This window comes from Chroicocephalus ridibundus, chromosome 5 (genome assembly GCF_963924245.1).
Source record: "Chroicocephalus ridibundus chromosome 5, bChrRid1.1, whole genome shotgun sequence".
NCBI classification, from domain to species: domain Eukaryota; kingdom Metazoa; phylum Chordata; class Aves; order Charadriiformes; family Laridae; genus Chroicocephalus; species Chroicocephalus ridibundus.
In genome coordinates this window covers 49,800,662-49,815,091 of record NC_086288.1, presented here as the reverse complement: position 1 = coordinate 49,815,091, position 14,430 = coordinate 49,800,662, and the positions used below count along the sequence as shown (strand labels likewise).

General features: G+C 37.3%; 1 protein-coding gene across 5 annotated transcripts in view; it reads right to left on the bottom strand.

Annotated features, from left to right (window-relative positions):
- Positions 1–1,917: 1,917 nt before the first annotated feature.
- MAEA (macrophage erythroblast attacher, E3 ubiquitin ligase) overlaps positions 1,918–14,430 on the bottom strand; it is a 52,461-nt gene continuing 39,948 nt past the window's right edge. For 4 of the 5 annotated variants that reach the window (XM_063336619.1, XM_063336618.1, XM_063336614.1 and 1 more), the window contains 4 exons: positions 8,148–8,256; positions 4,447–4,580; positions 3,546–3,741; positions 1,918–3,121 (listed from right to left, as the gene is read on the bottom strand). In XM_063336619.1, the coding sequence (XP_063192689.1) occupies positions 3,026–3,121; positions 3,546–3,741; positions 4,447–4,580; positions 8,148–8,256 (535 nt within the window). In that variant the 3' untranslated portion in view covers positions 1,918–3,025. The remainder of the gene's footprint in view (positions 3,122–3,545; positions 3,742–4,446; positions 4,581–8,147; positions 8,257–14,430) is intronic. The other variant, XM_063336615.1, reaches the window with a different exon arrangement.

Genomic DNA, 14,430 nt, shown 5'->3' with positions numbered 1-14,430 from the left:
AGACAGGTTTAACAAGATCTTTACCCAAACTTTCAGCTGTTGAGGAAAGCCTCTAACCCTGCCCCACCTCCACCGATGTTATACAAACCATACTTCCAAAATCCTCTCTCAGCAGAAATCAATGCAGTGAGAGAACAGTTATTAAAATAGTGTTTATAGGCAGTAAGTTTATACTTACTATGAGTTACATACTGCTCTTGGTTTGATGTCTGAAGCCACCCATGATATGAGCTATGAACTGACACCTCTGTTGGATTCTGAGCTCAAGGCTGCAGAGAGAGCAATCAGGGAATACAAACCAGAACTCCAAGCTGTACCAAAGCAATCCATCCCTGCCACCATTTCTGACCCTCATAAAGCTGGAAGGTTTCTAAAGCCAGCTTACAGGTGCATGTATCGGTCAGACCACAAGGGTCAGCCAGGAGGCTACAACTGCAGGCATCAAAGAGGCCTCACTGTAGTCAAAATAGGTTGTTTGCAGATTTTTGAAGTGAGCAACCATGGCTAACAAACAAGTGAAGCTCCCCTAGGGTCCTTCTGGAGGACCTTCTTTCTAACACATTATCAGGGCCTCAGAGCGCACGCTGGCATCTGGCTCTCGGAAATGACACTTCCCATAAATGGAGGCTTCTCCTGTTGTAGGACAGCTGCTCTCTTCCCCTCCCAAACTAGGTTTTTTGGGAGCATGGATTTCTCCACTTCTCTGCTTAGGCCACAGAAAGCAGAAAGGGATGAAGTCTCAGGAAACCGCAGCTCTAACTAGTACTTAGAGAAGCAAAAGCAACAATTTGCATGCCCTACAATTGCTAAGCAGTTACCACTGGTAAGAAATCTACCACTTCCTCCCTCTTTGGGCTTTTATACCTTTCTGTAAAGTAGGGAAAAAAGGAGGTTGCCATTCTTAAAATTATCCTTGCCCTTCTGCTATGACACTGTGAATAGTCTGCCAAAGAAAAACAGACGTGGTTCCACTTGGGTTTCAGCAATGCTGCTCCCCAGGGTGACGTCCTCCCCTGTTTTGAGTTGACGATGCTTCAACTCATGCCCCACAAGGAAGGAAGAGATCAGGTACTGCTTAACTGATAGCTAATTACTCCAGTTACTGATGCAAGTTCTCTCATTATCTGCCTCCACCTATTCTTGCCACATTGCTTTTGTTCTGGGGAATTGCTAAATCTGCCACTTCAGAAAATGCTGAGGGAAACAGACCCTTCCAGGGGTAAGTGCAGGAACACTGGTCTCTGCCAAGCTGGCAGCTCTCCAGCATTCCAAATGTACCTGTTCCAAAGCATCAACTTTAATATGGGCTTACTGAAAATGGAACCTTTTCAGACATACCCCACTGGAAATCCCACTGTATTTACAGTTTCAGAGTGGCTGATACAATTAGTTTATATATCTGTGATCTCCAAGTGTTGTTGAACATGAACAGAAGTAGTCGTTGTCCCTCCGCTATTCTTTGTTAGTGTTCTTTAAAGCACCCAGTCACACATGAAAACCTTACACCTAGCATCTCCCACAAAGTTTTATTAAATGGAAGTCTCTAGGACATTAGGTAGTCTTCTAGGAAGCAACAGAAAAAAAAAAGGACAGGAATGTAGATCAAATGTAGATTCATAGATGAAAAGTTTAAACCAAAACTAGTTATTTGCCTGAGATGCTCTGATTTTGGAGCCCGAAGAACAACATTTATGACTGTGGTGTGGCAGTGGTTTTTTTGCTTGTTTTTTTTTTTGTTTTGGTTTTGTTTATTTTGTGTTTTGGGTTGAGTTTTTTTTAATGTTGCAGAACACTAACACACACACTTGTTAGTTGCGCTCCTTTTAAGAGAGACCCTTATAAAAGAGTTAATTTTTTTACATTTAAATACAAAGCAGCTTTCTAATTTTATATAATCAAGAAATGGAAAACAATTTTTATTAACATGTTTTACATTTACAATCTTTTATTAGCTAATCAACATCAACATGCAAAAATAAGCGCTAAATACAAACCTCTACAGTATGGTTTTGTTTAAACTACAATGGTTTAATTCTTTTGAAAAGTCATAAGGATGTGTTCTGTAGTTGTTAAAATTGAACTATTAGTTTCAGTAATGAATACTATTTAGACCCTAAAATTATGTAATCATCCTGCAAGGCATCTTCAGAAACTTCGCCCAACACTTAAGAATACCAGCTCGTTTTCATGTGAGTACATTCTCAAAGCAAGAAATAAGGCAGTAGCACTAATGATTTCAATATTGAACCCTATGCACATAACTAATAACTTTAGAAGGACTTTAACACTATGGTAGACTGGAAAAAGAACATTTAAACAAGCATTGGATTTTGCCTGAAATGTTCTCACTTCCTCTTGATACTTATGCAACCTCCTCAAAATATTTGGGTTTGGAAAAAGACTTCATACTCCTTCAAACCAGTCCCTAGTTGATCCTCCAGAGAAGCCAGTCTTGTGTCAAAGACATCAATATCTTCCCATGGAAATAAGTTACATAATTCATGTTGGGGATTACTTCATGAGAGGATCATAAAGAAGGCAAAGAGGAGCTTAAAGGAGAACATATTGGTAGTACTGAAATCTTTGATAACAAAAGGGTCTTGGACAATTGTGAAAAAGAGGGAAGAAAAATGGATTTAATTTCGAATCTGTTGTAACTTTTCCCCCAGTGCAAGTGTCCATCTTTAAAGAAAGTTATCCTTTAGAAGATGAAAGTACTTTTGAGAAGAGTCCAATTTTTGACCTTACGTTACAAAACCTTAACAATCAAAATTTGTTTTTGTTTTTATTCAAGTACAAACTTAAGTCATAATTCCTCTCTCTTTTTTTTTTTTTTTTTTTAAAGAGTGTTTATTGTTGCTCATTGATCTTTGGTCGCAAGAAACAATAATGCCACCGACAGGTCTGATCCCCAAGGTGGCAGGTTTTGCTTCTTTGCCACACATTAAGGCCCCCCCCTTTACAGGGTATGCCAATATACACTGTGTCAAAATTCCAGCGGCACTTCATCATGTGTTTTATGGACCTACATGATGTAGACTTTCTCAGCTTGTGAGAAGTTGAAGACTTCTTTGGTTCTTGGGCAAATTACTTTGTCATCTTGACGAATAGAAAGCAGAGACTGAAAAGACAGTGAAATTAAAAGGTAATATTCACAATAACAACTCAAAGCATTATTTAACTGTTTAGTAAACAAACTTATTTTAAAATTAAGAATATGATGTTATAGTCTAAGGTCAAAATACCTTTGCTCACAAGTTACTTACTCTACATTATCGCTCACCAGAGGGAAAGATTTCCAATCAAATGCCATTTGATTTCATGTTATAAATTCATATATTCAATCAGGCATTAGCTTCTTTAGAGACCAACTTAATTGCATAAGCATTCAGTCCTTTAAAAATTACTGCAAGAAGATACTTCTGTTAATACAGAAGATACTTCTGGCTTTCTGACCGAGTTTATAAGCTCTTGTTTCAATAATAGAAAGTCATTACAACCACTGCTATTTTAGACTTCAGTAAGTCATTGATTTCAACACTTACATTGTATCCATAGACATATCCATTTGGTAACATCATAGGAGGATTATTTTCGTTCATTACATCCCCCGAAATCTTGCAGACTAGTCGGGAGTTGGCACAATGTGCCATAGGCAGAGGCTGAGCCAGCTTGTTCAGGGATTTGCTACACACAGGGCAGTCTGGGTTTTTTGAGCTCCCATCCTCTTTATAACACTGTCTGTTTAACAGCAAGTTAAGGAACAACCACCACAGAATGCAACAACAATTAGTTAATGACATACATTGCAGGAAAAAAAAAAGATAACCAACTGTACAAATACAGCCTAGGTTATAGAACATACAGCACCATTTAATTCGAGTTTAATGTGTACTTATACGAATCACGTGCTTTGTTTTGAGTAACCAGCAACAAGTGTCTGGCACCCTCTACAGGTAAAGTTTCTGATGTAGAACACTTTGGTAGCACCAGTCCTTCTCTAACCCACCACAGCACGTAGCAAATCCAAGCAAGTTTCAAAAGATGCAGGACGCACTTGAATATTCACATAAAACCAGACAGGCTAAATTTGTAAGTGCTTAAAAAAATAATAATTCTGACCCAGTTCACTAACTTTTGCAGAGATATTCACTAACTTAAGACAGAGGGAAAGATGGCCTAGTATACAAACATAATGTAGATTTCACCTTAACATTTTGGTTTGGGCTTGTTTGTTAGATTTTTATATTTTTTAACCATAATGCCATTTATTATAATCTCGCCTTAATTTAATGGGAAGACCAATTCATACTACATTTAAACAACTCATGAGTGAAAATATTCAAGTATCATTTACCCTCTTTGAGCTTTCGAAAAGCATCCATAGACTGAAAAAACCCACAATGCTTTTTTGCACTCAACAGTAGTATCTGCATTAAAGGATACGGTGTTTTTATAGCTGAAAGGCCGGCCTGGAGTGTTATAGTAAAAACAGAATTGTTTCCCAGCTGATGTAGTCTGTAGTTATCATATCTAAACTGTTGGATCAGCATTCTCCATCGGGCAGGGTCCAAGAGATCCTGTTAAAAAAACAACACAACTGTAAGTTGCTTTCAATTGAACTGTCCCGGGGGGAAAAGCCTGGGAGTGGTAAATTGTGCAAAACTCACTAGACTGAATCCATCACAGAACAGAAGTACACATGCTAATGCATACTATGAACGTACTTGTTTAGAAAGTACCTTTTAGCACTACTTTACTAGAAATATGATTTAAATCAAATATTACCTAAAATAGCTGGCATAACAATATTCAATCTCCCTATCTCCCTTCGTCATCTACCAAATGTTCTAATTAAGGTATGTAAATCCTGGTACGGCTATTTCTTGCATTTAGTTTTCTAGAATGCTGGCCTACTTATGAAGCAACGTTAATGTCGTGGAATGTTTGCTCTACAGCTTCTAAACCGTTAACATCAAAGTCAGAAGTGTTTTTTACCTTGAGTCAGGCTAATTCTGCTGAAACCTCTTTGTAACATATAATGTTTACAGAATTTTGTAAAAAGGTTTTAATTGGAAGAGCTGGCACAACCCCAAGTTAGAGAAAGCTTAGGTAAGCTATGCAATTAAGGAGAAAATTCTTTAATATATATTGTAATGCTATGCATTACCTAAAAAACAGGGAACAGTAGTTAAAGTAGGGATGTTTTTTTCATGGATGCAAGAACTAAATCCACAGGTCAAGCATATATTGATCCCTAAAAGTAATGCTGTGACAGAGTCATGTAAGAAGCGAAGACCCTTTGAAAAATATACGGGTTGTGTTATATACACAGGCAAAGACCTAATCCTTTCTTCTGCTTGCACCCCTTCTCCTTTGTATTTCGGTCATGAGAAGTGACAATGTTTATTTATCTTAGAAATAAGTTCATATTTTCAACTGTGCGTGCTACACTTCGAGGCAACTGGGAGAAACAATAATATATTTTAGTATATGGTTTAGTTTATAAAGTAGGCTTTTGCAGAAAATCAAAGACTTGGTGACAGAAAATACACGAAGTAGCATCATCAGATTCAAAACAAGTTATACCAAAAATGCTAGGCAGTGGTTTTACCGTGGACACTAGTCTTTGTGCTTTACTCTGGACCACCTTGTCCCACTCTGTCCATATTTCAGATAAATTTGGGAAACACCTTGTAGAACTATAAGAGGCCAACATTTAAAGAAGTGCTAAACTGGATTTTGACAGCAGTTGTCTGAGTAAGCGCAGAATTATTTCACCATCCCTTCTCTCTAACTAAAAACTGACTGCTTGAACAGTGGGGAGAAGAGGTTTATGTAAAACTAGTAAATCTTAGCTGAGGCTATGAAGTTGCATGTCTTCACGAACACAGACAAAACGACTGTTGGACCGGAGATGGGCTCAACGGAGTTTTAATAGCTCCCATTAAACTGGGAACATCTTTGGATGAGGGAGGGAAGAGATGTAGCTCTCATAAACCAGTCCTGCTGTGTTTTCTGACAAGCGTTCAGAAAGTGGAATTACACAGAAGCTGCAAAAGGGCACAGGTATAAATGATGTATTTCAAGAGATTCAAAAAAGGCACCAGGAATACTAAGACGAGAGAGAAAAGGAAAAAGTCTTGCAGCAGAAACAGTTGGATCAACTGTGGGCCTATGGTTGAAGAAAACAGCACAAAAGAAAGAAGAATTCACACAAGGAAGAGGCAGAAAGATTCAGAGGCAAATACGCAGGAAAGAATACTGGACATAAGCAGTATTTGTCTGACTTCTAAATGCTCCAAACCAATAAGCAGAACTGAGGCAGAGAACCTATACAGATGGGAGCAAAAGGAAATGCATACACGTATCTTGGCTTAACTAAAGCAAAAATCACCGTTTCTGCCACCAGACTGCATGTCTGTTTGCTCTATCACCTGCCCCATATCTAAGGCCAGAATGTTCCCCAAGTTCCAGGACGAAGCTTTTGTTCTGACCTTAAGGCAGTTCTTTAAAAGATGTAACAGACAGAGCCTACAACAGATCTATAATAAAGAGATAAAGTACTACAAATGATTAAGAAAAGCCTATGATTAATGGCCTAGGCAATGGGACACAAAAGTAGCAGCTTACTAAATGTCCAGTTGGAATAATTCCAGGCACAGTTACACAAGCTTGTTCAAAGGACATCAAAAGAAAATAGCTTGTTTTGCCACAATATTAAATATATTTTCCTTAAAGTCCTAAAAGATAGAAAAAGCTGGAAAAAGTTCTATCCATTTGTTATAGAGGATGCTTCTTCCCTTGGATTAATAAAAATCAATGGATTAGAGATACAATGATCTGACAAACTTTCTCACAGATTTAAAAGTAATTTTACTTAAAGCCATTTTAAGAATCCATTTATGCACAGACCTCCTAGTTAACATATCAAAATATCTCCAAACAAGCATACACTCTATGATTCTCTTTATCTAGGTAATTATTAGAGCACCCAAAACATAAGTTCCATAAACTGCAATGTTTTGTCAGATCCATAAAAAGTAGCAGGTAATCTGTTCCAATTGTGTGGTTGCACATGAAACAGTACTAGCTTTTCTCCTTGCTCTCCCTCATTGAAACATTCTGTTCAAACTAGGCCTTAGAACAAAATACAGGGGTTTTATTTCTTGCCTATTTCTTTCTAACTACCAAACCAATGATAAGCTTTGCCTTACACACAGATCTATCATTTATGCTCAGAACTCGCATCGAACATAGAATCCAAAATACCAGGATCCTTCTAGGGCTCCAGGATTACCAAAGATATACACATTAATTCTGTGGGTTGTTGGCTTGGGGTATTTTTGTGTGTTTGTTTTGTTAAACCATTGATTTAATCATCAATTGTTTAAAAAATATGTTTAGACACGTGCATTGCCACATATCGGCTTGGCATTTCACAGGATTCTTGTTTTGCTTTGCCAGCTCAACTCTTGCCTACCTTCTACCTTCAATTCCAAGTTAAAAAAAAAAAGTGAATTACACATGACCACAGAACAAACTCAAAATATGTAGAAACAGTAGCTACCTATGAATTTTGCTTGATTCGAATTTAGATGTAGACATTACCATTAATATTTACATTAATTTGTATAATCCAAATAAATTAACACTTTTAAGCCTTAAAAATACTGCTTTCAGATCATTCAAGTCATCTTTCCTTTCTTCATACCAACCACCACAAGAAGAGTAATTTGAGAAGTGGAATTAAGAACTGCACTAGTCTCAAGCCACAGGCTAGTATGTCGAGCAAAACTATCTCATTTTTTCTCTTTCTACTTCCCTATCTTCTGCCTCTTGATGTATATTTCCATATCATGCTTCCAGTCCCACAGATATTTAGTGCTGGGTTTGTTGTAAGCTTAGCTCAGTGTGAATCTGTTACTATTAAGATCCAACTGCAACAATACAAATACTACCTGGATTAATGTACTGGCAAGGGCTGGATATTAAAATTAAGGACTATTATAAAGGTGAGTTTTAAAAAGTAAAATTAGAACAACATTTGATCTTCAGATTATCAATGCATTTTCCTGTAAAGAAAAAGAACTGCAACGTGTATTTTATCATTCTGCTGTACCACTGGATTTCAAACATAATGTTACCTTATAGGGGGAGATATGAGTGTCTGAAGGAAAGGCCAACATTCCCATCACTTGTCGAACCTCATCCAACTGGCTTCCCTCAGCCTGACTGAAATGCTTTCTTGCATGCCTGAAATACAGAATTTATACCTTTATTAGATAGCCTTGTTTCTAAATCAAGTAAATTTACATAATTATGCGAGATTTCAGAGAAAACCTCTGGATTCTGCTCTCAATATGTGAACTCCAAAAGGTGATGCATCTGAAGGGCTTGAAAAAATACATCCTGCAAATGTGAACGCAAGAATGACTTTAAGAACTAGCAATTTTACACTATGATTTCTTAGAAACCAGAACTTCTTACTGTAGCATGAAGTCTTACCTCACCTACATCTAGAACGACAGATCCATGATTATTATTAGAAGTCTCTCTGCTTATGCAAGCTCAATGTATCACACTCACTCCTTTGGCATACACTTGCAAGTGAGATAAATGCAGTCTGATAATCAGCTATTCCAAACCATTAAACATCAAGAGTGTTCAAATATCTACCTTGTTTATACTGACATTTAAGAGAATGTTTACTTTTGATTAATTTTTTTTTGTATAGGCTAAAGGCAATATTGCTTTCTGTGCAGACTACAAGAAATTGCAGGGTAATGTAGCAGAAAACACCTTGTGCTAAGAGCAAATTTTTTTGCTAGGGAAAGAAAAAGTAAGTAGAACTTCAGTACAAGTTTTTGTACTTTAATGCATACTGATTATACACAAGGCTGAAAACTTGGATATTCGAAAGAAGTGACAGAATTACCCAAAACATATTTCAAGCAAAAATACAAACTTCAATATTTTTCAGGAAATTAATACCAAGAAACCAGAGAATTATCATCAGATTATAAGGATATTCAACTACTTAAAAACTCTGTATGAAAGCCTCCCCTATCTATTCTTCCCAAGATCATCAATTTTCAAGTTGGAGTTTAGGTGTACAGGAAAACCCTCCAGCCTTTAAACTGGCTGATTAGTTCAGCATTTCTGCTAAAAGCTCCGGTTTTCAGTATCCAACAGATGTTGGATAGTAGACTGAGTACAGACTCAGCACTATATTGAATTTATGGCATTGCATAACTGAAGAAAAGTCTTCCCTATGCCATATTTTCTCCAGTTTGTATTATGGGGAAGATACTAAGTCATCTCTGAAGTACTCTGGTAAGCGTTTGCTCTTTTTAACTTTTAAAGAGTCTTGTTAAAAACCTAAAGTCACAAATTACTTTTAGGAACATATAGTTTTCTTCCAGTTGCCCATTTCATGGGTTCAATTAAAAAATAAAATCTAGCTAAGTTTGATTTTTTTGTTTTTCCCAATTCCATGTTCCACTAACTACACTTAGGTCATCGATACCATGAGAACAGTCTCTTCAGCAGTGTTTCAGTACTTCTACTTCCTCTCCCACCCAAACCAGGAAGCAATGGAAGTTATGTAGGACAGACTGTTTCCACCCAACTTCCTATTTTGGGTGAGCAATTCAGGAATGTAAATATTGTTCCCCAGGTGATTACTGTTATGAGAGCAGAAGTGCAAAACCCACGGCCTGAGAGAAGAGACCAGGCAGCCTGGACACACGAGAAGAAAGCTAAAATTAGTGCTAGTGCAGAGCTGCAGATTAAAGTGATAGCTATTTAAAAGAAGGCTTAGGCAAAGCAAAAAATTCAGACCTACCAGTTAAGCTAAATTACTATGTGTGCATGCATGAGGGAACAGAGAAAAAAAAAATCCTCTTAAAAGAGCTGATCACTGTGCACATGCGTTCTGTGATGTTAAAACAGAAGGGGTACTGCAGTTTGGCACCAGCCTTGTTAGTATTGTGGTCCTACTTCCCATCAGGCCTTGATAAATGGCTCATACAGACAGCATTTCAACAATACGTCCCCCTTGCTTATAGGAAGGCCGAGCTGCAACTGGCAAATACTTACTGTATGTGTTCAAGAAGCACTAGAATGAACACTTAATTTTGTGTATGTATGATACATAATCACTGTGTGCGCTAGCTGTTCAAAGGAGAAGTGCTCAGCAATCCAACACTTCCATCATTTGCAAAGTTTTGAACATGCTGGGATGCAGTGGCCATTTTGGGTTCAGCCAGAAGGAATTAGGTTTTCTAGAGTGACCTCCTGTTTAGGCTTCAACTCCTGACTTTCCCTTCCGCCTGTGCCCCTTAAGAAAACGAGGAAGTTTTCCCCACAAAGCCTGCCATGGTAATGTCTGAACTCTGACAACACAGAGAAATTAAAATAAAGCAAGATATCCTTTAAAAGAGAAGCAAGTTTGTTAACTCATAGCACTCAAGTCTTCTTCAGACTGGGAAGCAAGAAACAGTACTATGCAAGTACTCATGAATGCACAACATTTAAATAATACCTTATTTGCCCTCGTGCCACTATTCACCCCTTCCCTTTTTGTTCAGCTATTTCCATCTCTTTGTGCAAATGTTATGCTCTTGGAGGTATATACGAACCTTACAATGCTTATTTAAAATGTTTTTACCACCATTAGCACACACTAGTCAGCGTATCTAGAGCAGGGGGCTAAATCATTTTTTCTAAATTACTTTTTAAATCATGACCAGTAGACCATCACTGAAACCACTAACTAAATTCTTGTGATAGATCAAAGTAAAAGGTAGAAAACATTGTTTTTCAAATCCCAGAGCAATTCTGTGAACTCTGTGGGGGCAAAGTCCTTTGTCTTTTGTTTGAAATAGCTGTTCCTCCAGCCCACAGAGGTACAGCAGACACACTATACTTGATAAATCCAAGAATGAAAGGATATTTATGAAGACTTTAAGATTTACAGTTTACTGACTACTAAGCACACATGAAGTTGTTAAAGTATATAAGCTATACAGCGTATATGTGTATATCTACATATGCCTGAATACAAGAATGAACATATTTATAAGGAAGTAGCAATAACTGAACACAAACATAAGGTGTGACCAAAATTTATACTTCAAAGTGCTAAAAAGTTTTGTTATTCTTTTTATACACCTGTTCAACCCCACCCCATAATAAAAATAAAGGTAAACTGCGTTTATTCACCCTTGTAGCAGAGAAGTTTATTTAAATGCATAGACTGTGGCCACTTTCTCCTAACTCTGCCCATCAGCTACTTTTATTTACTCCTTCTGTCCTTTATATCCCAAGAACAAGAAGCACATAGGGTGTTTTGTTAAGCTTTTAGCTAAGAACTCTAGCATCCCGTAAGAGCAAAGTAGCAGAATGCTATCAGATTCCCCAGACTGAAATTTGTGAGGGCCCCAGAAGTGTTAAATTAGTGTCATCGTTCATTCATTGTTACTGTAATAGGTATGAGCTTTACAAAAAACCCTAGAGAGACTATGAGAGTTAAAGGCTAATGATACTAGGCAAAAAACTGTGATATACAAAACAGACTTACTCTTCATATTCAAGAAATAGTACATTCTTGAAACTTGCACTTTCAAGACTACTCTGATAAGCTACGTTAGAGGAAGGTCTGTTTGTACTTATATTCTGCAAAGCTACGGAAATTCAAACATTTATTTAATAAGATGTATAATTTTAAACTCACATCAATTTTAACCTAAAAGCAATATGTCACTTTAGAGGTTCTCCGCAGGCAGTAAGCAAAGCTTTCAAACTTATTTAGACACCAGCTGCGTTTCAACAAAATGTCAGTTCTCCGAGTTCCACTCATACAGGAAACTACTTGGTAAACAGCCTCTTTCTCTGCTTTCTAATGGATGCCTGACCTATTTATTGCACCACGGACACAATACTGAAAGAATCATGCTGCAGGCACTTAACAGAAGCAAGCTAATAAAAACCCAAGTTGCAATGTTTTGCTAGAAGCAATGAGATTTATGCTACACCTTCCCAAAATATACTCCCTTATTAATTACATATTTATTTTGAAGCAAGGTAGGATGAAATGGTGAAAACTAACATTATTTAAGCCACATAATTTAAGGGAAGTGTTGAGATTTTGAACTCTGAATGTACAAAATTATCAAAACTCATCCTGTTAAAAGCAAGTGAATTAAGATACAGAAGGACTTCCGTAGCTCCTTTTCATTTTATAAGAAGTTATGAAGGTAAAACAGCATTGTTATGACTGGCAAGTTATAACTGCCAAGTATAAAATATACATCAATCCTGAATTTCAGTAGGTATATGGAATATACACACTTCAACCCTAACAACATTCAATATAGAGGCCTATTGCCATGTAAATAGCAGCTGTAAGCTTTAAACCTCAGAGGCTATGATAGTACAAGTTATTCCACGCCAGGAGTCCTGGGTCCTCTTGAGGGGTGACAACTTGCAAATTTTACCAGTTCTGATGTGGAAATGGAATCAGAGGGAAACAAATATCCAGTAACAACACCACCACCACCAAAACAGAATGACTGTATCTACTTTGTTCCAGTTCTCAGCCTGTCTCCTTATTTCAGCTCCACGCCGGCCCTTTGGTTTCCAAGCTACATAAGGAAGCTGCAGCTCAAAGAAAATAGTTTTTAGAGCATGGACTACTCATTGTTAAGATGCATGACTGCACATTTGGCAAAGAAGCAAACCTAGCAGAGAATAAAGCTAAAGGCACAAAGGCACAGTATTTGTTGGATATAGAGAGCACCATGGGCTTCAGAAGACAAATAACGTAGTTGAGGGTCTTCCATCCATTTCGTAAGTACCTGACAATTCCTTAGAATTTGAGAACTCTACTGAAGTGTAAGTGCACTAATGCTCTGAATGCTAGCATGCACGTTTTTGAGGTTTGGTTTATTTTTTTTTTTTAATTATTAACATTAAAATTAGCTGGAGTTTATCAGATTGCACATTTGCATTGGCTAGGACCAAAATGACGATTTAGGTGCAAGTAGGGCAAAGTAGGAATGATACGAGTTCGCTCAAAGCAAGGAACACATTTGAATTAAATTAGAAACAACAACTAGAAGAAACCCTAAAGCTTAAGGTAATTTTGGGAGTGGTGTTAGTATTAGACTGGCTTCTCCACATACGTGCACTACCTTTTCCTTTATTCTTGTTTTTAAACTAAAAAAATTCTCACTCATTCTATTCAAGAAAAGTTATGTGATGTGGTTTGCCCCGCAGAAGAGTTTCTACATCTAAAACTTGGGAATGCATTAGAATGCTTTTAGTCTTTGCTTATGTTATTATACTTTTTATGTTTTCTACAACTGTGCTCCTCTGACCAAAAAGTAGCTTTGCCACAAATAAAAGCCTCCTGCTGGTTTCAATTTCTGGAGTACCTAGCATGGCTTTAAAGGCAGTAAGACTTGCAACTTCCTTAACTTAAAACCTCTCAGAAATGTTAAACAGCAACAGTATTATCAACAGAATGTATCAGCAAAGCTTCAAGTCTGGCCATAAAACTTGTCATCTCTCCCTAGGTTTAAATATTCTTATGAAACAGAACCTGCTGTGAGTTCCTCTCTCCCTTGTCCATGTGTAAGCTTCAGTAGCTCTGCCACCTGCATCATACTTCTTGGTGCTGACAAGATCACTGCTTATCAGAATTATCAACACATTTTATAGTCCCAGTGTCAAAATTCCACTCATTTCAGCAGAACTGGTTTCTTATGTTACCCTGGAACATCATTCCAACACACTAACTGAAAAGCATAAATTGCTTAATGTGCTGGAGTGTTGCCAGAAAGTGTGTCTTGCAGTTGAAGTCAGGCAGTGATTAGGTCTGACTCTAGTTCTGTTACGGATCCATACCTCCTTGGGCAGTGTTACTTTCTTCTTAAAGTAGTCCCCCCTGAACTAGTTCAAAAGAGGTGAAAACGTATATTGGGTTGGTTTCTTCATTTGGGGCCCAGGGAAAGAAGTGGAGGTAAGAGAATGTGGCTTGTTATTCGCACAAATGTGACAATACAGAACTCCAAATTATCCATTTAATACAAAAGGTGAACGTGGCCTAAAGCGTAACTTGTAAAACAAAAAGTTTAATGAAGATAGCAAAACAGAAGAGAATCCAGTCAAAACTGAAATGTTAAGCTTTATATGGATGTTTCATTAACCTTTTAGTATATTTTGTGATTAAAACTGCAGAGAGTTTCTATGAGAAGCTAGCTGTACCTCTTGAAAATCACTTAACGGTATATATCTTCATTACATTGTATGCCACCAGAAAATACAATTGTTCTATAAAACAGCTTAACTTTCTAAAGCTTGATTTTGAAGAGTAAGAAGACACAGAGTTTCAGCAACAATATTAAGTTTTAAAGAAGGTGCATC